This window comes from Drosophila erecta, unplaced genomic scaffold, assembly GCF_003286155.1.
Source record: "Drosophila erecta strain 14021-0224.00,06,07 unplaced genomic scaffold, DereRS2 tig00000092-arrow-pilon, whole genome shotgun sequence".
Classification (NCBI taxonomy): domain Eukaryota; kingdom Metazoa; phylum Arthropoda; class Insecta; order Diptera; family Drosophilidae; genus Drosophila; species Drosophila erecta.
In genome coordinates, this window is record NW_020825207.1 from 7442201 (window position 1) to 7465523 (window position 23323).

Genomic DNA, 23323 nt, shown 5'->3' on the forward strand with positions numbered 1-23323 from the left:
GGGCCTATGGGTGCTCCGTTTTGGGGGCAGGATCCCGTGGAGGATCCTGAATCGTCTGCGCCCCTGAAATTGTTGGCGGCGGCTAAAAACTGCAATGTCATTGTTGCGAGACAGCGGGCGGTGGACAAAAAGCATGTGGCTAGTAATTCATTACCCAGACCATCGGCCATCGGAATTTTATGGAGCGGAGGAGGGCAGGGTGCCAGGACAATTGCACATGGCGCTGGCTAGCCAATGCCATTTAATGTGCAAACAAAAGGCGTTGACAAAAAATTGCAATCGGAAAAAAGATGACAAAAGGCAAAAAGAGTTGGCCAACGTTATGAGGTAGTGGTATGTACGAGTATTTGCAAAGTGCAGACTGTGCACAATGGCATTGTGGGGGTGCTGCTAAAAGTTAAAATAACGAACGATAATTAATGGAATGACAACATAAAGCAGGCAACAATTTCAATGCCCTCTTTGCTTTACTTTGGCGTACTACTCTTTTTCTTTTTTCTGGCTCGAACCAGACGTTAGGACCTGGTGTTTATTGAACCCTGTGGAGGGGCAAAATGGCGCTAAAGCGGAAACGGAAGGAAGCCATGTGTCGGGGTAAAGCGGAAGTGCATTGTTTTATGCCCAATTTCATTTGTGTGTATGTTTTCGATGCGGACGAGAAATAAAGAGAGCGAGAGAGGTAGATGGATGCATGTAATTAAAGCCGGCGCAATCAAAGTAATTAATTTCAAGAGAGCTTGAGATGGGGAAACATTGGCAGGCAAAACCACCGAGGGAGACTAGAAAAGCATTTGAATTTGTATTAATCAGGTTCCGGCACCGCTAAGTTCAAAGGGATTTGCTCGACCACTAATTAAATTCCGGATAACAAAGAAAAACTCGGATTTCTTTGTCGCCGCAGCATCATTAATTATATCCACGATGCCACCGCTTTTCCTCACCTTACAAGCAAACCACGCAAAAGAAAAAAAGAAGAGGAAAACACCACGTAGACAAAGAGATAACAATTTTTCAATCCCAACGACATTTGTTCTTGTTAGCTCAGTTGTTAACAATCGATTTGACGTGTTCCCTCGGACCTTCGGGCCAAATAGGACCAGCAGAAGTAGCAACAAATAAGGGGTCATGTTTTATGGCCTAGGGGCTGGGGGCTGGGGGCTGGGGGCTGGGTGATGGGTGCTGGGCCACGCCCCCGCAACCAGCGGACAGATAGGGCCTCGAATAATAAATCATTCCATAAAACATTTACGCCTCGCAGCGCACAAAGTTGATTCAAACCGAAACGAGTCGATCCCATTCGATTCGCTTCGATTTGATTCATTACATTCAAAGTATGTGAGGATGATAAATAAATAAGCAGGTTGTGAGGGGAATGAAGATGTCAAAGCCTGCGAAGCGGGTGAGAACTAAGAGAATACTGTATCCCCAAATCAACGGCTAACCTCTTTCATTTGTCATTGTTGGAGCCAAAAGACAAAACAATGTGTGTTCTTGCATTTCTGTACGCCCCAAAAATCACAAACAAACATTCGCAAGCAATGGCAAACTACGGCAAACAATTGCCCCAAGCTTCAACTGTCTTCGAGGCAATTTCCCATTTTCTTGGCATCGCTCTCCGGCCGACATTTATCTTGATCGACCTCAGTGGCACTTTTTGCACCGCAGCAAATTCAATTTGCTTTATTGATAGCCCACAATGGACACACAATAAATGCCGCGATAGCTCAAGGAACAGCGAAATAATATTGCTCTCACCCGAATGAAAAAATATATATCTATATAATTAATGTCAAGCCCATATAAGATTAAAGGACGTCATGAAGCTGCCGTTCCTTTCGCAGTTGTCTAAAATCTCCCAAGAAGTCTGCCAACATCTTCCGTTTACAATATCTTTCTTGGGTTGCTTGTGGCATTTGTTGTGGTCAGCCAATAAATCAGAGCCTTTGAAATAATTTATGTTCTGCGTTTGGAATTTTCATTCATCTGCCGAACGTATTGCTTATTACTTTAGGACTCCAAGTGTGGTGGCCAAGAATTCGACTTCATTATGACAAATTTGTGTGCTCAAGAAAATGAATGTCCTTGGCCCGAGCTTGGTGCATTATTAAATCGCTTTAAAGGCGTGCATGCTGCACGCCCTTATCCTTGCCCAAAAGTCACGTCCGAGCCCTTGGCGAAGGAACCTTCGTCCTGGATGCCCGTCAGCGTTTTTGTAGCCCCTCGCTTTTTTGTGTCTGGAACGGCGGTCAAAACCGCAGACGCTTTGGAGGCGGACGATGGGCAAATTGTTTGGCCAACACAAAGTTTATTTAATTTCTCACAGAATGGAGATCTACGTGCCCCTTTTTCGACGTTGTTGATTAAAACAAATTGCGCCCTGTCTCAACTGCGCCGGCAAACGTCAGACGGTCAAGAAAATGGTGGGAGGATATTTGGCTAGAGGGAAAATTGTTGAAACTGATAGCATTGCGGGGCTTCTAGGACCATCCCATATTAGCTGAGTATTTGATCCTGGCTGAATACTTTTTATGGTCGAAAAAAGTACAGTACAGAATTCCTTTTTAGTCCGCCAAGCACAACTGTACCCAAGTGCACCGCTCCCTGCGCTTCTCAATGTGGCAAGTCTTATCTAATTAGTCTCGTTCTGTATTTGAGTTTGTTTTCGCAATCACATTTCGTATTTGCTTTTCGCTATTTTTTTGCCAACTCAAATTTGCTGGCAATTGTCATAACTCTAATGCAATTAACCCTTGCCCATCCAGCGAAGGGCTTATCAGATAAAGGCGAGCAAGCAGGGCCAAAACAGAAAACAGGACACCAAAGGGGGAGCTAAGTAAATACAGCCATAGAGTAAACCTAAATATTTAATTAGGATTATAACGAAGCGAGCTTATCGCGGATGGCGGCAGCATCGCAACTGAAAGTGATGAGGAGCCACGAGGAGCGATGAGGGGGAGGAGCGATGAATGTCAAAGACTGTGTCCTGCGGGCAAGGGCTTCCTGCTCGCAGGATAACAGGAAGTGCATAAGTGTGTGGGGGCCCACCGACTATGTGCGTCTGGCGTTTCACTTTTCGTTGACTTAATTTAATTAATTTCCTAGCCCAAAGGCTCCATCCTGTCAGCCTGTCTGTCTATCTCACACTCGTCCTGGCCCCTTTTTTTATTTGTCGTTACGTATACGCCGCGTTGCAGGCGAATGAAAGCTAGCCCATCCACTTGATGCATATATAGGCACATATGCCTATCGATACACGATGGCCGGGCCGGCAGGACCCGAGGACTCGAGGACCACAAGGATGTGTGTGTAATATGCTGTAAATAATGAAAATCCAATTTTTGTTGCTCCTTTTTACCCTCACCTGGAATGTGTACTGTGGGCGGCATAATGGGTTCATCATCGTTGTGGCGGAAAGATGATTATGACCGGGCACGTAGGTACCCTCCCCACCTTGTCAGGGGTCATCCACCGCCGAAGATGGATGGGGGCATTAAGTTAATAAAGTGTTAAGCCTTTGTTAGAGCCAGAACCAAAGTCTGAAAAATTCAATTTAAGCGGCTGTGGGTCGGGCTGTAAGGTGAGCTGAGTGGTAGAGGGTATTCCGCATTCTTTGCGAACTGATTTTTGGGGCTCTCCGCTTGCTGGCTTCTTGATTGCATTACATTCTCAGCCCTCGACTCGACTCGACTTGACTCGACTCGTTTCGTTTCGTCTGCGTGGCGCATTCCATTTGGCCTTTTTCGTTGACTTTGCCTCCTGGAGATTTAATTTCGTTCTCCGTGCATTTTTTCAGCTCCTTTTATTTCTCCCCCACGCAGAAATAATCAAGTAATGAAACTTCACCGACCGAAACTTACCGACCGAAAATGCGGATACGGGAGTCCGGGTACTCACCCGAAAACATGTTGCTGTTTTCACTGATGCCTCGGAAATTATGCAGAACACAACAAGTTTTCATCAATATTAATGTCGGGACGAAATGTGATTAAAATCGAGAGACAATCTACGCAAATCGAATGGCAGTGCCGACTCGGTGGGCACTCGGAGGTGGCTTCCGAGAATCGGAGACCGGGATGGCTAACCACTTCTCTCAGCTGCCGGAGCGGCAATCAAATTAAACTTGAAGTGATTTTCAATTGGAAATTCTCGTAACGGCTCCCAGGCACACCGCAACACACTTAAGTGTATTCAAATTAAACTGACGCAGACCGAGCCAACAATGCGACTCCGATGGCAAAAGTTACCAGCGGAGATGGGTGCGTGAGCCCTCAAGCATGGGCAATACTATCAGGTCTATCTACATAACCAAATTCTACTTAGGCATAGGATTATGTGCAGTTATGTTGTCAAAAATAGCTGAAACCGAATGCATACGCCTCCGTTTGAACAAATGGATTTCATAGTTGGCTAGGCTGGATAGTAGAATAGATAGGTAGATAGAATATTGATCAGATTGACGATGATATTGCGAGGCACCACCCGCGTGAGTCTCGTGACAGCTCCGCCCAAACTCTGCTCGTGACTCACTCACGACACCTGCGCTGCCGAGAAAGTGGGATCCATCTTCACTAGAGCCACCCTTGGCAGCCGGCCCCCAAAAGCCATCAAATAGTCGACTCTGCCTCCGCCTGTTTTACTGGACATTTTGCCTTGTAATGCGATTGTTGTTTGGTGCCATTGTTGGCATTCTTGTGATGGCTGTTGTTGCTATCTGCTTGTCTATCTGCGTGTTTAGTTGTAGACCGAATGCTTGGGGATTGGCGATGTGGTGGGGCTGTCAACGAGCAGCCATGGCGTCAGCAATTGCTGATCTGCCACCCACCACACCCACTGCACCCACTACCCACTGCCCACTTGGCCACCCATCCAGCCGAGTTGAGCTGAGCTTTCGTCCTGTCTGCGGTCGTCGCTTTTTGGCAACGTTTAGCGCGTGTGCAGGACGCGCGGTTTCGGAGCTGCCGCCTGCCGTTGATTAGATTGTCTGATACTTTAATAGGATTGTAAAAGCATGAGCCACCCACGAATGCACCGTCGAAAAACCGTTGGCGTTTGAGTTCGGCCTGGGTGCTTTGGGTGTACTAAGTGCTCAGCCGCCGACACACTTGAAAACAAAAGCGAACGAGTTGAAGGTGAAAAGCCCCACAACCCCCCGTTTGGCAAAAACATCAAAAAGTGGAGCAACTAGTATGGGATTTGCGTGGGAAAAGGCTTTTGTTACGCGAGGTTTAATGGATTAGGATTAGAAATGCGCCTTTGCAGGCACAAACTCTTGATTACGTGGGAGGTCTATAATATATCTAAGTATCTATGTTTGATACACTTGATATACTTTGTAGCACTGCTTCAAAATTGCTTAAGCCAAAAGCATATTTAATGTTGCCCTAATAGTTTTCATAATCAGATCCAACATAACACACATTTACATCGGTTAATTACCCAAATAAAGCTAATTAACTGGCCAAATGCCCGTTTCGGTGGCTCGAATATTACATAGGTTCGTGCCAATCCCGAAACTCATTTAATTTTCAAATCTGCCAACTAATTATTCAATTGCACAAAAGTCAGGGCAAACTTTCGCAAAATGAGCAAAAGCGGTAAGCGGCTTAAGTTCTCGGCCGGATACGTAGGTATCAACCGATTGAGTGCGACCCAAATGTATGGAGCACGTTGCTCGGTCGGGGTTTTGGCCAGCAAATAAACAGTTAAGAGCTTATAAATTACATACACGATTCTCTATGGGGAGTGTCATGCAACATGACAGACTTCAGTCTTCAGAACCACTGGGGAGCTGGGCGAAATCTGTATTAAAATCGCATTATGCCCGCCTCACTTCACATAGGGATAGCCGAGTGGGCGGCTGGGCTTGGGTTGGAAAACTGCAGCTGCAGGAAAGTTGAGCTTCGAGGAGAAAGAAAATTTGCCAAATGTACTGGCAGGACAGCAGTGGCCGGGCAAGTTTATAAACCGAACCGAAGGACTGAAGCGGGCAGAACTGTGGGTGCCTCGATGTTCGCCCTTCGTTTGGCTGCGAGCATTAACCTCAGAATGCATTTGCAGCTGGAAAACTCCGGAGGGGGACAGGGGGAAGGAGGTAAGGGGAATGGAGGGGAAAAGTGGCAGAGAAAACTGCAGCCTGCACTCCTGCCGGGAAAAATGAAAAGTTCTCCCTTGGCCAGAACAGCAATTGTGGTTTCTAATTGTTTGGGGTATTTTGCACTAACAATTGACCGCAACTATGCGTTGTAATTTTGAACTTTTTTTCTGTCTGTTTCATCCTTTACTAGTCCTGTTTTATTTTCGGGAGCATAAGGAGCCACAAAATCGATAGCTACTCAACTCAAGAGGCGCCACTCCCCTTTAACGAATTTCACTGGTGGTTTTTAAGTTTGGCTAATTATGCCACATATTCATACTAAGCTTTTGTTCGCACTCCAATACTCCAATATACTTTCATACACGGATGTGGTTTGCATGGAAATTTGTAAAGTGAAAGTACTGCTAAAATATTTCATTTGCATTGAATGAAAAATCGTCTTACTTGGCTGCCGAATTTTGCTGATAAGTGGTATATTATGTATATTTAAATTTATAGTCTAAGCGCTAAAATCCCCTGCATGGGCAACGAAAATAAAAATCACCACGTTTCACTGATAAGGTCATCATCAACTGGGGAACCACTAAGCATTCGAGTATATAAAATCGGGTATAAATACGCTTGGCATTTCAGCGACTGGGCAAAGTTGATTGCCAGCATGAAAAGTCTTCAGATTTCTCTGTTCCTAGTCATATACTCGTTTATGGCTTTATTGGGATCTTTTCTCTGCGAGGCAAGGGTTTGGATGCCACCACCACCACCGCCAGGACGCAATCCCTTCGATATGAGGCCCTCTCCATTCAATCCCAGTAAGGGTTAATTGCCGAATAAAACTATTGTAATGCAAGCCAAATAAACGTATATCTGTTTCTCTATCAAAACTCCTGGCACAACACAATTTCATCATTTTCAGAGTGCTCTGAACCCTTTTTTGTGAGTCCTAGTCCAATTTAAAGCTCCCACTTTCAGCGAGGGCTTCTCGTAAGCCCGCCATTCACGTCCTATTCTCCTTGGCGGCTCGCTGGAGTGACAAAGAAGATATATTAAAGTGGTTTTTAATCATTTTCCGCTGTTTTTTTAGTCTGTGTGTGTGGAAAATGAATTAAAGGACGCCTTTCAGGATATACATAAGCCCTGCGCGAAGCGTCAGCGAGAGTTTATTAAAAAAGAGACGAACGAGCGCCTAACATAAATTTATGTATGGCAAAAAGTATGAAAAATGCGTTGCCGTAGCTGATAAAGCCGTTTTGTTTGCCCACCCAGTCTCGGTTAATGCAGATTTATGATTTTAATAACAGGCTGCACACATGAGCTCACATCTGCCTCCCCTAAACCTCAAAGTGTTGAGCATATTAGAAAATTGTTTTCCCTAGTTTTTGAATTTTATTTAAAGCGGATGGCTGGGCGTTTGATTCACCGCGACATTGTTAATTATGCAAATGTTTCTTTTACGGAGCTGCGGCTTGCAGTTATTAGCCGAAAGGCAGCCAGGAACATTTTCCTCGTAAACATCATCGTCACGGCAAACTGCAATCTCGATTTGCCAACTTTGCAGACTCTTGCCGCAGCAACAAACATTTTCAATTTCCCAGCGACGCCAGGTGTGCGCCACTGTGGGCGGAAAATTCGAGGGGCGGCGTGAGGAGGTGGAAGGTGTGAGTTCAAAGCTCGGGAGCGGCGCCGCGAGCATTCCAAGCCGAAACAAGGTGATGTGGCCAGGATGACGACGGTGCTGGAAATGTGGTTCACGGTTACCGCTGATGAGGAAATTGTTTCGAAAATCACCGGGTAAGTGTAATACGGTTGAAAATCAGGGCTGTGAATGCCAAGAGGTTTTTGGACTCAGGACCTTTGAGGCTGCTTAAGCCTAAAGCTGGTATAGCATTTAGTAAAATGCATATTAATAATCCCCCTTTGTGGCAAGACGCTGTCTGTGGCACTCTTACATGGCTAGAATAAAATGCGAGGTGTGATTGAGCCTTATGAATGATGCAGCTTTGTGTCCAGTTAAAAGGTAACTTCCTTGTGGAACAAATAGGCATCATACGCCACTTTATTAAAAATATGAAAACTGTGGTACAATACTAGCTTGTTTGTCAAACACAAGAGCTCCTACAAACTGCTCATTCAGCCCTCGTTTAAGCGCGACTGGCATTAAGCTCGTTTGGGGAAGTGGAGGCAGGAACACACCTGCCCAGGTAATGCAAATTTGCTGTTACTGCCACGCAGCACGATCGCTGTCATCTTGCACAGCCACATCATCATCATCATCATCAAGGTCGTCGGGCAGGAGGAGGAGGGACCATGTATCCGTCGAGGAATCGATGCCATTTGCACCGTCAGTGGCGCTTTTCGAGGAGCTGCAAGGTGTCCAAAGGCCGAGTCTGCAGGAGGCCCAGGTAGCGGAGGAAGTCCTTGTACGCGAACACCTGGTCAGGTGACTCTGGCTTCGGTTGGTGGTACGCTGCCAAATCGTGACAGATGAATCGACGTGGTGGCAGCAGTGTCACGTCAAAGATCTCATAAATCTCGTGGTACCAACTCGTTCCGTCGTCCAAGTCCAACGCTATTTGGTCGAAGCTAATGAGGATGTGCGACAGTTAATTGGAGGAAGAAGCAGGTGTGTGCACAGCAAAGTGCATTTCAATGTAAATGATTTGTAGTACTGAATGAATGCATGTACTGTTTTTGCAGTGTACTAACCTGCCCTTCTCTATGAGCGCTTTTACCACCGGCAACTGGATGATGCGGTCTACACGTGTGTCCTCCATCGACGACTCCAGCAGCAGGAGCAGTTTGGCCGGCAGCCTGAAGAGTCGCACCTTCTCCATTACGTCGAACGCGCAATTCTTGCGGGTGGGCCACTCAAAGTTCAGCCAGCGGATGGCGGCATAGAAAACCTCCGCCTCACTGTTCACCCTGATGTCATTCGAGGTGAACAGGGCACTCACACTCTCGCTGGGCAAAGCAAGGAACTCAGCCGAGGATACAAAGATTAGGAAGTAGTACTGAATCCGCTGCAGCATCATGTAATGCAATACACTCAGATCCCTAAGGGGCAGTGTGTCCATGGCCAACTGAATGGCCTGATGCTCGCCGAAACCGGAGTTCTGGTCCAAGCATGCCCAGATCTGGGACGACAATTGCTCGATGTTTAGGTAATCCGCAGCCAGCAGCAGATTACCAATTCCTGGACGCTTTATGAACGGTTCCTGGTCAACCATCCAGCGATTTAGTAGCTCAAAGACTTCCGGCCTCACAAATTTCGCTGGCATTCGCAACTCAGTCTGGTCCTTACTATGCCTCATCTGATCTATGTAGACCATTAAGACCAGGCGGTCGCAGGAAAAGCTGTGGTTCCCGATCCGCACCAGGAAATCGTGATGCTTATTCTGCTGCCAAAAGTCCTTCATTACATTCACGATGCTTTTTTGCTTGGGCAAGCAACAGTCCTTGAAGATCTTTGGCATCCGTCCGATCTTCTTGAAGTCTCGAAGACTCAGCTCCTTCAGTTGCGGTTCCATTGGCAATTCGTCTGCATGGACTGTTTTATCAATGGTTATCTCCATTTTTGGACACCTAGAATTTCGAGTATTTTTAAAGAGTTCCTGTAAAAAGAATGTTGACTACTAGCTTACTCAAAAAACTGTCAATTCAATTGGCTACATTTTCATACGATAGCAACCAGGCCTTTCCTCTGACTCATTCCTCCTGCCAACGACAACCAAACTGACGCAGCTGAGTGATGTCTGAGTCAACAGGCGGCAAGAATACAATGCGGTCCAGTTGAATAGGAATGTTCCTCGCAATTTGCATTCACAAGATACCCGTGCAATGCCGTTGATAACTTAGAACACAGCCTGTCTAATCAGGAGATCCTTCGAATTTTCGCATGTCCTGGGGCTTTCACTTTCACGAATCCTTCGAGCAGCCAATTAGACGCACAATACTCCCCAAATTATGCAATACACCGCGACAAATTCAATTTGCCACAGCCGCCCATCTTCCGTCCCGCTCCCGCCCACGCAGCGAGACACGTGACCAGAGCAGCAGCAGTGCGAGCGGGACAGAGACGGCGAATGGGACACGTTGGAAGTTGTGCTGAAAAATCCCAGGAGAAATTAGTTTGATTTATGTTGAGTTTCCGGTGCAAATAAATTGCCAAGTTTAGAGAGAACTTTGGACGCACTGCAGACGCATAATTGATTATGCGAGCGGCGTACAACCGATTGGTGGGCGGGGAGGGCACAGTGGGCGTGGCGCCAGGCGTAGGGGTGGGAAGGGTGGTGGGGACGACAGGAGAGCGGTGGTGACTGTACATTGTTAATGGTGAGTGGGCGAGGGTCTTATCACTAAACAAGCAACTCGTCAATTCGACACCCAATTATTTTGGGTTTTCCTTGCCACCCGCGCGATAGTCAACTTTCTTTAAGAAAAACTTATTTTGCCGGAAAACAATACGAACATCTTTAATTTTGCAAACAAAAAGGCAAAACAAAATTAAATGGTGTTTCCTATTTATTAGTATTTTCCTTAAATGTCTTATAAATGAAACATTCGCATCTAGGTCCAAATTATTAGCGGTCTAGCCATATTTTCCGGTTTCCCAAGTTTTTTAAATCTAAAAGTATTTATGACAAACAAAAATTCAGCTGAACTAAATTTTATAAATCGCTGTGTCTTTTAAACTGCACTCCTAATCTATATTTTTGCTCTACCATTTTTTTCCACCTCAGTTATTTAGAAAGCATTGGAAACAACATTGGAAACTATAAATTTGTTATTCATTGAAACATCTGCTGAAAAGAAACGGAGAATCTATTTTTCTCTCCACCATTCACTTTTATTGTTACCTGTTTGTTTAATAAACTTTTGTGCGATGCGTTCGGAACGCAACTAAAGTACTTAAACACTTTTTTTATCGCCGGACTTTGTCAGTTCAAATTGTTGCCCGCTTGCTAAGCGGAGTGAGAGAGATAAAGACAATGCGAGCGAAAGAGGGGGCAGCACAGGGAGCGAAAGAGAGGGACATATGGGGCGGAAAGTTTGTCGCTGGCAAAGTTTTTGTGCGCAAATTGCAGTTTACTTGCTGCTTACTGCAACATCATAACTGCGGGCTAGAAGGGGCGTTGGCATTATGTGGGCGTGGTCGAATGCAAAACTCCCCAGCCGATTCGAGGGTTTATTGCACTTGACTTGGGTCGGCCCGATGATATGATTCCGAACACTGGGATTTGAGGATTCCGCAGAGCACAGCGAAATATCTCGTGTTTTAGGTGGATTTCTCTACTTTATGAAATATTACGATATTTGTTTGCAGTGCTAGAGTGTAGAAATTAACCTTTAAGGCTTTGGGCAGCATTTACTAGCTAGAGTTAGGGAACGATTAACGTTTTTTTCAGTGTAATAACTATGCGCTGTTGGCTTTGTGCACTGCAAAGTTTGCTTTGACACTTTGACATTGACAATGATGTATGTGCTCGCTTGGCTTGGGTGTGTGAGTGTTAGACTGGGGGGCGTGTTCTTGGGTGGGCGGGTGTGACTAAGCTCTGTCATTAAATATCGATTTGTTGGCCATGCTCCGCCATTTAATAGCTACGACTTAAAGTCAAAGATTTCATCTGAGCTCGGAGAACTCCACATTGATTGCTGACTTATAGAAAAGCACAGCATATTGTTCAGGTTGTATTTATTGCACTCGGATTTGATGCCTTTGCAATTGCTTTTTGTAGCACACTTTTCCGCAATTTTATTAGTGCGAAATTTATGGGGCACTGAAAACGAAAATTGCCAACGAATTCCGCTCATATGTCATGCCTTTTATCGCCAACCGATGAAATGTTCAAGAGCAGTAACAACCATAAACAATTTCCAGCGTTTTTCAGCTGTTTACAAAAAGCAAATAAATTGTTTGATGGCTAAAATAAATTTGTTTTGTGCCGCGATAGAATTGAGCCATTTTAGCGGCTGTGATTTGGCTAAAAGTTCAATGTACATGTGGATAGTGTGAGTTGGGCTAATTTCCGATTTGCACTCACTTCCTCTCGCGGGAAATGCAATCATAATTTCGACTTAATTATTCAGGGCTCCTCGAATGTTTGCTAAATTCGTGAATATTACCCATGAACACATATTGGCGGAGTTGGGGCACTCACTTTGCTGCTTACCAGCGGCAATTTTAATTGTTCCATTTTAACATTTAAAACCAATTTATATTTATGAAATTTCGTAAATTGGCAATGTCATAAAACGCACACACTCACGCAGACTTCCAGGCACTTGTGCCCTCAGGTCGTATTCGCAACATTTCCCATTTAGCGTGACATGCTTTCATGCTTTCCCTTCTCCATTTTCCACTCACCCACTCCGAAGCCCCGGCATTTCGCATTTCGCATTTTCCATTTCCCATTTCCCACTTGCCATTTGTGGGCCGCTGCCCTGTTATGTGGTAATTAAAATGACTCTTGGCCCATCTCCGACGCGTTTTTGGACAGCTTTTTACTGCCACTCAGCCGATGCGTCGTATGCGTAATGTCTGGCTAAATTATTAATTTACTATGGCCCCAACGAGTGTTGTTAATTAATTTGTATGCACATACCGGAAAATCGAGACTGGGTGGTGCTTGAGCAGGCACGAGTGGGTACAGCATGATGATCCGCTTCAATGAATCGCTTCAAATGCTGGCCAGCAAATCCCATTACCATTGAGTGGATGGCGATGGTTGTGCCATATTAATTGATACGAAATAATTATGGCTAGGTAGGTGAGAAGTTGGTTTGAAATGATTCGTTGAAGGTTTTTATCTTTGTTAATCTGCACTTCACTGTGGTCGTCATTCCACGTAGTGACGAAAGGCACCAGGACAATGTGCAGGAACCAAAGGGATTTAAGTCTCTGTGGGCAGTATTCTTAAAGGGGTGCCTCACGTTTTCATCTCTATTGGGCCCATTACCATACCGACCCTTCGAAAGCAACATTTTCACCATCATGACTGCAAGGTGCACACTAAGCTGTACTGCGGTTAGTCTGTTCGCTTTTACCTTTGCTGGATTGTTTGCACTGCGGCAACGAGGCGTGTGATTAATTTTAGCCGGAATAGCCGACAAAAACCATTTCACTCCGCTCCTTTGTCACAATAATGAGGCGAAGGGCAGAGAGTGGGGCGAACAAAAACATATAATAAAAACAGTAAACATTTAATTGCCTGACAAATATTTGCCCATCGCCCCAGCAACCAAAAAAGGGGTTTATGGCCAAGTTTCGAGAGCTCGACAAATAGGCGCTGATGAAAAACTTTAATAGTAAAACTTCCCCAGTTGGCTTATGCTTTCATTTCTCCTCCTTCATGCTCCTTCTCATGCTTTCCCATTTCTCTTGTGCCATTTCTCCGTTCGCCCTCCGACTTTTCTCTTATGCATTATCGGCATACGCTGCTCATATAACTTTGCTCGTCGGCTGCCGTTGAAAGTTTTGCGCAGCTTGACAAAATTTTCAGAGCCCTGCGATGGTTGCTATATATGCAAAAATCTTAAGCGAAGTATCGATTTAGCCGCCGGCTAAAAATTATTTACAAACGAATGAACTTTTAAAGGGCCAACTCCAATTGAGTGGGTTGTCTGCGGTTGAGTTTTGTTTGTCTGCCAGCTCGACAGTCCTTTGCCAATGCCCGGAAGCTCCGCTACAAAGGACATTGCATGGCGGGTGAGTTCCTACAACACACAATATTTGGTAGGAATTGAAAAAATGTAATATTCAAAATTAAAAATGGTAGAAAAGGCTAATGGCTTGTATGCTTAAATTGTAGTATACCCATAAAATAAAGACCTTGCTAACGGTTCCCACAATTAAGTGATTTACCGTAACATCAAATTTTGAGATCTTTTTAAAATTAAATTAAAAATAAATTATTCAAAAGGAATATTTGATCGCGGCTTATTGATAACTTGATTACTTTACTATCGATATGTCACGATCAGTGAGTGGTCGCAAACGATAACAAGTACTTATCGCATCACAGATCTAGCGATATTTAGAGATGACAATGTGGCCAGATCAGCTAATTTTCGGTAAAATCTGGCTTCTTTCGAGCCAGTAAATACATTTTAAATTGATATAAATTGTGCTGAATTTTCGGTTTCCTAAAAATATTCTTAATATATTTCAAAAATAAAATAGAACAAAAAATATAATAATTATATATAATATATATATATTTAATATAATATTGCAAAATAATAATATTGCAATAAAATAATATATGATATATTAATTATAACACAGTTTACATGTAATAAATAAAGCAAGTACGCGTGCTTATTTAAGCCGCACGAAAAGCACACAGGCGCACTGTGACGTTTTAGCTTTTTTAAAGCTTTTTCGCCCTGCGTAAAGCAGCTTTATTTTCTGTACAGCTAGAAACAGCTTTTTTTCTGCCATCAAACTGGCAACACTGGCGGCAGGCGTCTCTACTCGCATTGTTATTGTCATCACTATTGCATTCACATTGTTGCTGTACGTCGTGTTTTAATTAGTTTTCATTGCGTTTTCTGCCGATTTATTAGCCGAATTATGAAAATTTACAAGCAGAAACTGCGCGATGTGTGGCTGCAAATGGAGGAGTTTCGTGCGTGGTTGCGACGGGATCCGGACGATTCCTACCGGGCGCACTGCCGCTTCTGCAAATGCTGCGTAAACACTAAAATCAGCGATCTGCGTGCCCATGCGGCGACCAAGAAGCATATGAAGCACTTGGACCTCAAACCGCATCTCGTAAGTGTACACAGCTTGTGGCAATTCCCGCCTAATTTGGATACAACACCACCACCTTTCCAGAAACCCTCGGACGGCAGCCACTTAAACAGGTCATCCGCCAGCAGCTCCAGCACCACACCCTACAAGGTCAAGGTGAAGGCGCAGCCAAAAACTTCTCCGGTGAAGAAGGAGAAAATCAGTGCCTCGGATCAGTCCGTCGACTACGAACAAATCATAGAGAACCTGGCCCTTTACGAACCCGAGCAGGTCATGTTCTCCTCGTGCTCCCTGACTGGCGGCGGCGAACAGAGGTTGGAGGACGAAGTAGAAGGGGAGGGCGAGATGTCCACCATCAGCATCATGGACGAGGACATGGTCAACAAGGCGGTGGCCAATGCGCTGCGCACCCAAAAGGACAGCGCCCAGATCTTTGGCGACTTTGTGGCCGACCGACTACGGCAGTTGAACGCCGACGCCTCCGAGTTTGCCAAGGACAAAATAATGAAGGTTATTCTCGAGGCAGCGTCCATCGATCGGGCTCCCACTTATAATTAAAGTAAAACGCAAATATTAGGTTTTAGTATTGACTATAGTTTGAATAAAACATGAATTGTACAATTATGATAAATTAAATAGGCCACTTTTCTTGCTAACCTGGGAGGTTTACTTCTGGTCGAAATTTAAAAAAAAACAGCAATCATCTAGTTATTTACTAAATTTTGTATACAACTTTATTATTAATTTTAAACATCTTATTGTATGCACACAAACAATATTTTTTGTATTATTATACATTTATGAAAAGAGAAATGCTGCACTTTGAATAACAAGTTTTTCATTTCGAATGCATTAATACCATCTTTCAAAAAGTTATATCAAAATAATTGAAATTCAATTAATCTATATGCTTATTTTTTCACAAAGACTAAGATTATAAATCCTAAATAATTGTACTTAATAAAATGATGTGTTTTTCGGAATTCATACGAGTGTATTTAACATAAAATATTTTCAAGGAAACTATAGCAGGGAAAAAGGGGCACGCAGATAAATTGCTAAAACTTTTGCTCTGCAAGTTCATTGGCCGTGCATTAGTTATTTAACAATTCAGCATTTTACCCTTTACGCTTTAAGCATTAATCTCGCTGGCAATCTGCTTTTAGCCTATTTTTTTGTTGCGGATCAAAGTTTCACTAGAAAGTAATTTAAACTTTTGCTTTTACCCTGCGAGTGCCTGGTTAGATTTTTACATTTTCCATTCAGCTCGAACTGAGGCGTTCGTTCCACTCAATAAACGCCAGACGCAAATTTTGTTTAACACTTTTTGCCTATTGGCATTGTAAAATAGGAATAAAATGCGAAGGAGATCTAGAAGTGAGGATGGGTGGGGGGTTCGATTGTCTTTTGCATAAGCCGCTTAGGTGCTTACTTTGATTTCTGTGTTTTCTCGATTTTCCCTCAATTGGAGAACTTTATGTGCCGGGCTGTAAACTGGAGTTTTATTTGATGTTAGTAAGTAATGGCACTGGCAGCATGCCAGTGGAAATCTGCTTACAATTTTATGCCAGACCGTTCCAAATTTGATTGCCAGCCAACCATTGGCTCGGTTAGCCCCTCTTGTTCAATAATTAAAGGACTTCACCTGGTGGACGCCAGCCAAAGGTAAAAGGCATGGACATAAATCAGGCTGCCATAACTTCCTGCAAATATAGAAAGTCCATTAACAGTGAAACATGTTGGGTTCTAGCTTGAATGGCTATTCTGTGTACTTAGAAAAACGCTGGGTGTACTTCGACAATAACTATTTTTCATGAATATATAAAATATATTCTTTATGTAAGTAAGGTTGTAAATAAGGCACATATGCTTCTAATAATTATATTAAAATATACTTTTATCATATACCTCACTCAAATTTAATGAAAAATATTAATAGGAAGATATATATATTTGTACCTTGCTGACTCCCTTCAAAAAAATAGCAATCTACACATTTCTGAAACGTTTTTAATGTACAATACTTTTCTGTGACATGGATCACATAAACATTTCAATACGATCTCCATTTGTTACCGTGCTTTTTCCACGCTAGCATTTTCTAGTTTTTGTTAGCAGCACCTGATAGTGGAGGGTCGGTGGGTGTGGTGCGTTGAGGTGTACATCCTGTCTGCATCTGATAAATGCCTTCGAAAAACAGGTTTAATTAAAATACACACCCATTCGGCGCTTAGACGTCAATGAATAGTCCATCGATGGGCTTGTTGATTTTCCAGCGCAATCGAGGCGTAAGCATAACACATACAAATGCGCCAGCACCACCCCCTTAATTTGCCCACCCCCTCGAGTAGTTTTCCCATTGACAGTGTTTGTTTACTTTGACATGTTGCTCAATGTGCAGATGTGTGTGTGTGTGTGCGAGTGCTTGTATTTGCCAGCCTTTATTTGTGTTTGTGTTTGCCAAAGGACATTATCAATGCTCTGAGTTTCGGTGGCAGCTTAGTCAATCGATCAAATTAGTAAATTGTAATATTGAAACAAAACGAAGGCAGTTTTAATTAATTAGTATTAAGTAAAGGTAAATTTATGTTAGCACCATAAGTGAACTTATTCCCAAGGCCCTCAAAATCATTCCCAAAGGCAACTGCAAAATGCTGCTTATTTAACCTGTACTCATTTTCTGAATTAGTCCTATCTGCGCAGAGATAAAGTTGCACAGGATATTATTGCTTTTACCTTCCTTTTCTACCTTAACTAAGGTGCCTGTCGATATATTTATAGACTATATATATAGCCGTTTCGATAGCCGAGTATTCGCCTTTCATTAGCCATCTTCCAATAGCAATACTTTTCGACTGCTGAACTCAGCCTTTTGACCATAAGTCCGACAATGATTGCCGCCCTTCGATGACAAAGTAAAAGTCCATCATCATTTACTTGTATCCCCACTCCTGGGTCAAAAACGAAAAGGACTCGAGTGTCTCGGGATTGAAGTGTTTTGGGTACAGTTGTCGCCAGGTTCATCTTGCTCCAGTTTACTTTTATGCCACATCAGCTATCCTGGGCCGTGGGTTGGGCCTCGCAGATTAACAGATTATGATCTGACATGAGTTGAAATGTTGTTAGAAACTTCATTAGCAACATGTGTGTCCTGGATGTGGGAGGGCTGTGCGTCGATTCTTGTTGCGCTTCGGTGCGCAATTAAAGCAATAAAAGTGTGGACGACTGCACACTGAATGGGCAAGGACATGGACATGGCCGGCTTCAGCTCATCCAATCCTTGGCATCAATTCAGAATGCCGGGCCATGTTCCTCCTTCCCGTTGCTAAAATCCCAACAAGTTCAGGAACTCAAAAAAAAAAAAAAATAAAAAGGAAATTGTCGAGTGGATACAGGGAAAAAATAATTGAGAATGGAATTTTGCGTGGCACGCATACTTGGATATGGCCTATTTTATGCCCTAGAATATGCTCGTATGTGTTTATAGTCTAAAATTAATTGCTATTTTGAGTTTCTTTTTGTTATAGTTTGTAATATAATATATATTTTAAAGAAAATCCCATATTCGACTCCCTAGAAATGTTCAATCGAAGTCCTTTAAAGAGCATTGAAAACACTTTCATCGCTGCATCCCTTTCAAGTTTTCCGTTTTAATTCCCATTCGAATTTGTTGGGCTTATTTCAGTTGTTGTTGTGGCAACACTAGGCCACTGCGATTGTGCCACGCCTCCGCGTCGAGCATCCCCTGGCAGACGCCCACTCGGTAATCCCCACTTTGGACGGCCGAAAGCCTATTTGGAACGTTATTTAATGCAATTCTCGTTCAAATATATACGTGTTTACTTAATGGATAGCGTATTTGGTAGATTTCGGCCAACTGGACCACCATAATGGGAATTAGAAATTAATTTCTGACCGTTTGACGAGAACAAACAGAAACAATGATGCGGGAAAGTCCAGAGAGTGAAATTCGACCAATGGTTGGCTTCCCGCTCGTTTTCATAGCCGCACTGCACTTTATTAAATGCACTCGCACAGCGAATGGATGGTATTAAATGCACATATAAGGACGAAGCGACCGGAGAGAGAGAGAGAGAGAGATCGAGAGAGAGGGAGGGAGATACCGGCGAAACAGAGACAGATAGATGGACGGAAACCAGCTGCGGTCACACTGTAAATTAAATATAAAATGTCCTGCGGACTGTCGCTCTTTATGCCATGCGGCTGGCCAACAACGATGTCGACATCGGTCAGCATTGCAGACCGGGGCCAGAAGTTTTCATTTCTCCGCATTTTCGAAATGCTTTTCCCAATTCTGGGGATTGGGCGGGATATCGGGGCACTGAGGTGGTTGGGGCTGGGGGCAACTAAAATGCAAAACAAAGGCAAAAGTTGACAACGAAACCAGGGGAAAAAACGGAAAAACCCGAAACAAAACTTTAAGCATGCGGATGCAACGGTTGGGCAGGAAAGTCCTGATGAAAGGATATTCTGACGCACACACAAGTCGACTCACTTCGCCCATCAACAATTTCAAGTGCACTCCTGTTTTGTTCTGCTTTTTGCCCCTCATGTTGTAGTACATCGCATAGAAAAACAACAACTGCAGGAGCAATGGCAAAAAATCCACACAAATGATGTCCAGGCGACCAATTAAATTAATAGGATTATATTAAATTATTACGGAAACTATTCTTTGTTTCCTGTGATTGCGAACACTATTTGCATTCAATTTGGACAAGAACGTTATTTTTTATTTAAATGCAATTAGATGAAGTCAACCGGTTTAACATCCATTAGGCAATCTGGCTAAAAAATTGAAAAGTCACAAAGTATTATTTATTCTGATAATATTACATTTGCGCTTGTGGTTAAACTTAATGTAAATTATTTAATTATGCATTCTAAGTAGCCTTACATGGTGGCATGAATATTATAATAGTATTACTTTAATTCTGCTTGTTTATTTAAATATTTTGTTAGCTGTTAAACTGTTTAAGCTACTTCACTTAGCACTATAAGGTAGTTGTGTGAATTTTTGTTTCCAAGCTAACAATAACCATGGGTATTTTAAAATGATCCCTATATCTCAAGTTCAAAATGCAAGTTACCATTTTGCGTGGTGTGCGACGGGGAATTCGCTTGATGTTTTTTGATGAAAATAATTGTAACATACTTTTCGCAACCAGCAGTCGCAGAGGCCATGGTCACGTTGGCCAACTAGACAACGTGGCGTATACGTAGTCCGTGCTCTCAGCCACGTTATCGCTGGAGCCCGGCTCTTGAGACGCCTTCCGCTCGACTGCATAGCATTTGAATCTGAAATATAATTTGCTTTATTATATGCACTCACTCGTCACAAATTGGCCGGCACAACAATAAAACGTGCTGCGAGCAGAGGGCAAGTCGGGGCATAAAGCGAAATGGAATGCGTCTGGGGGAAAGTGCAGGAGTCGGATTTGATTGCAAGTTCCATGGCGTAGAAAGTAAAATGCCAAGTCACATATTAATATGCAGACGCCGTTAGCTGAGTCTCAACTTGGCCGTAAATCACCTGAGAAGCCGCAGGAACTCAGGAACTCAGGACTACTCGGTAGCTCGGAAGCGCAGGGCTCGGAACCACAGCTACGCAACAGCTGTTAATTTGCTACCAACTTCTCGTTTTGGCCGACGGACCGCAGCAAAAGTTCAAGTCAAAATGAAGATTTATTTGTCTGGCGAGCGGATGTAGTCGAGTCTCCATGATCACGTGTCTCATTGCAATTTCCGCAGTCGGATATTTGCCCAGTGCGAGTGGGCCAAGAAGTGGGCGCGGAGTCACGGGTTCGAGCCAACTTTGCTACTAATTTGTTGCACAAACTTCCAACTCATCCCATCTCCATCTCCATCTCCATAGCCATTCCCATTCCCATGCCCATTCTATGTTCCCTTCACTTTGGCAGATGCCCGAGTGCCAAGACTCGATTTTAATGGCACTTGAACTATGGTCAGAAGGCCTGAAACACCGAACCCTATTTTTTGTTGGAGTGCATGATATGTGGCCAAATAGAGATGAGCTTGAGATAGTACTTGCATTCTGTTATCTAGTTTCACGTAGTTTCTGTGTATTGTCTGATAATAATGCATTGTAGACCAAACTGCATTTTTGGCGTAAGTAAGCATCATTATTTTAGTATGATATAATACTTTTCATTAGCTAAAATCCTTTTTTTACTGCAATAACGTGAGTAAGATATACTACATTGGGTTCCCCTCGGGAATAATTTCCCTATAGCGTATGTTTTTCGGACAGCCCTAGTTCCACTATTTATGATATCTACGAGTATCCCTGTCCATTTGGCCGTCACCCACTCCATTTAGCCGACGCGCTCGTGCTTCATCATTCACATGTCTGTCTGGCGGCTTATGTTTTGTGTTAATGTACAAGTTCAGGGCTGCAACCGGAGTTGTCTAGCATCTGTCTGTTGGTGCGACTACGGACAACGGACAACGGACAACGGACAACGTTCTCCGGACAACGGACAAGGGACTCCGGCTCGGCAGGGTCGGGTCTATTACGTACTAAATTATTGTGTGTCCATGTCCGGCAGGTCATCTGCTTCGCCCCATATAGATACACATACGAGTATAACCCACTCCATTCGACTGGCTGTCAATTTGAGGATTCGGACGGATGGACGGACGGACAATTTGTAGGCGACTTTTGACAGTCGTTGGCTCTGTTTGTCTGGCTGGCCAAAGTACGTGAGTGGTTCGTTTTAATTACGAATGACGGCGTACGAATTGAGTGTTGTCTTCTGCATTTTTAAAGGCCTCCAGAGTCAAAAGTTGAGAGGAAAACGAGAGCTCACTGCAAATGCTTACCCCTAAATGCAGTCATAAATCTGTTTGCTTATCTGCCCAACGAGCTGAGTTGCGGGATCCCCACAATTTACGTCCCGGTTTTCCACGTCAGTTCCCTAACAATTCTTGTTAAAATGGTGGGACTTTGCAGTCCTGAAGGGCACTTTAACCAAGAAATATGTGGTATCTAATAAAACGTTTTTTTGCTTATATGTTAAAAATGTTCGTATGCAATAGATAAATTTAAATTTTACTTTAAAATTGCGTAAAAATGTAATTCATCGTTTTGCTTATTCCCATCAGCATTTAATACATTTTACATCCTCTTTGAGCAAAGGATTCGAAATTTAATGAACTTTTGTATGATTTTCTCTGTTGTTTTTTACACACGGTTGGCTGCTCATAAAAGAGCTGCGCAAAAGAAAGAGAAAATTTGCGAGGCTCATTTGCGGTAGATATTCTTCAAGGGCAATACATATACGGGAAAATACATTTTCTTACGTTTATTATGATGTGTGGCGGCAAAAGGGCGTGAAATACGCCCAAAAAAGGCAGGCCGGAAATGGAGGGAAAGAAGCAGAGGCGGGGAAGGGATGAGCACTTTGCATAAAGTGTCATGCGTAAGCCGAAAAAGGATACAGCAAAGGTTTTATGTCAAATTGAAAGACAGGCCCAAAAAGCTCGGCTCAATTTCAATGCCAAAAAGCAACTAAAATTTGCGGCACTCACACGTACACTCACAATGCTACGCCCACGCACACACTCGCATTCCCATACGCATTTTGCATAAATTATGCGGTTGTCTGTGGTGTTGGGCACAGCCCAAAATGCATGTTGTCGTTTTGCACTGTAGAAAATAAAGGGTTAATTCAACTGGCCATTTAATAGCAAATATAAATGGCGTACATACAAATAAAGAGTTTATGGAAATATACATGTAGTTCAAATGCTATAAATGGTGTAATGCTATATTAATGGTGTAGTTTTCTTAAGCTCAAGGTACAAAATGTATAGCTACCTTAACAGATTTTTCCTCAGTGCATCCCCACTCGTCCAGGATCGTCATGGCAACAGGAATCAGGCTCTAAATAATTTAGCAACCGGAGCGGACAATAAAATTTCGAGCCCAAATGTCATACGCATGCATTTGCATATGATTTAGCCGGCGCTGGGTGAACAGTATCCGTATCCGAATCGGATTCGGAATCAGAATCAGGAGCAGGATCGGGAGCAGAGCCAGGAGCAGAGCCAGGAGCGGGCGGGAATCCAGCTATCAGTGAACGGGAATGGAACTGCAGTGGCAAGCACACAATGCGCCTCCGCCCCGAAAATCCTTCTGTGAAATTTAATGCCAGCGGCAAATCATCTCCGTCCCTGTGTGTGTGTGCATGTGTGCGGCGAGGATACATTTATGGCATAATTTGTAAATGTTCAGGAGATACACGCACAAACGCACTGTGCAACGTGGGCATAAAGTGCGTTGTGTGCAACTGTGAGGGCAATTTGTATGGTACATTGCATTGCCAACTTTTGGGGCTGCGGTAGTTCGTTTGTAATTTGTTTAGAAATTATATTTGATGATTTGCAAATTTGTCTGGTAGCTGGAATCGCTACACGAATCACAATAGGCTGGTGTC

General features: G+C 43.5%; 3 protein-coding genes across 3 annotated transcripts; 2 read left to right on the top strand and 1 right to left on the bottom strand.

The window, feature by feature from the left end:
- Positions 1 to 6752: 6752 nt before the first annotated feature.
- On the top strand, positions 6753 to 6935 carry LOC113564319. The gene has a single exon (XM_026980893.1). It carries the CDS (start codon positions 6753 to 6755, stop codon positions 6912 to 6914), a length of 162 nt encoding a protein of 53 aa, XP_026836694.1. The 3' UTR covers positions 6915 to 6935.
- A 1432-nt stretch (positions 6936 to 8367) lies between these two features.
- On the bottom strand, positions 8368 to 9721 carry LOC6548821 (kelch-like protein 18). Its single transcript, XM_001975570.3, has 2 exons — positions 8798 to 9721; positions 8368 to 8674 (listed from the first exon to the last, which is right to left on the bottom strand). Exons 1-2 carry the CDS (start codon positions 9661 to 9663, stop codon positions 8434 to 8436), a joined length of 1107 nt encoding a protein of 368 aa, XP_001975606.1. The 5' UTR covers positions 9664 to 9721; the 3' UTR covers positions 8368 to 8433.
- Positions 9722 to 14526: 4805 nt separating this feature from the next.
- LOC6548820 lies at positions 14527 to 15499 on the top strand. The gene is made up of 2 exons (XM_001975569.3): positions 14527 to 14864; positions 14928 to 15499. Exons 1-2 carry the CDS (start codon positions 14664 to 14666, stop codon positions 15399 to 15401), a joined length of 675 nt encoding a protein of 224 aa, XP_001975605.1. The 5' UTR covers positions 14527 to 14663; the 3' UTR covers positions 15402 to 15499.
- The last annotated feature ends 7824 nt before the right edge of the window (positions 15500 to 23323 follow it).

Excerpts from the sequence above, each read along its gene's own strand:
- LOC6548821 (XM_001975570.3), bottom strand. The coding sequence starts at position 9,663 with ATGGAGATAACCATTGATAAAACAGTCCATGCAGACGAATTGCCAATG. Across the intron at positions 8,675-8,797 it reads GCGCTCATAGAGAAGGGCAG|CTTCGACCAAATAGCGTTGG; the intron begins GTTAGTACACTG and ends CATCCTCATTAG.
- LOC113564319 (XM_026980893.1), top strand. The coding sequence starts at position 6,753 with ATGAAAAGTCTTCAGATTTCTCTGTTCCTAGTCATATACTCGTTTATG.
- LOC6548820 (XM_001975569.3), top strand. The coding sequence starts at position 14,664 with ATGAAAATTTACAAGCAGAAACTGCGCGATGTGTGGCTGCAAATGGAG. Across the intron at positions 14,865-14,927 it reads TGGACCTCAAACCGCATCTC|AAACCCTCGGACGGCAGCCA; the intron begins GTAAGTGTACAC and ends CCACCTTTCCAG.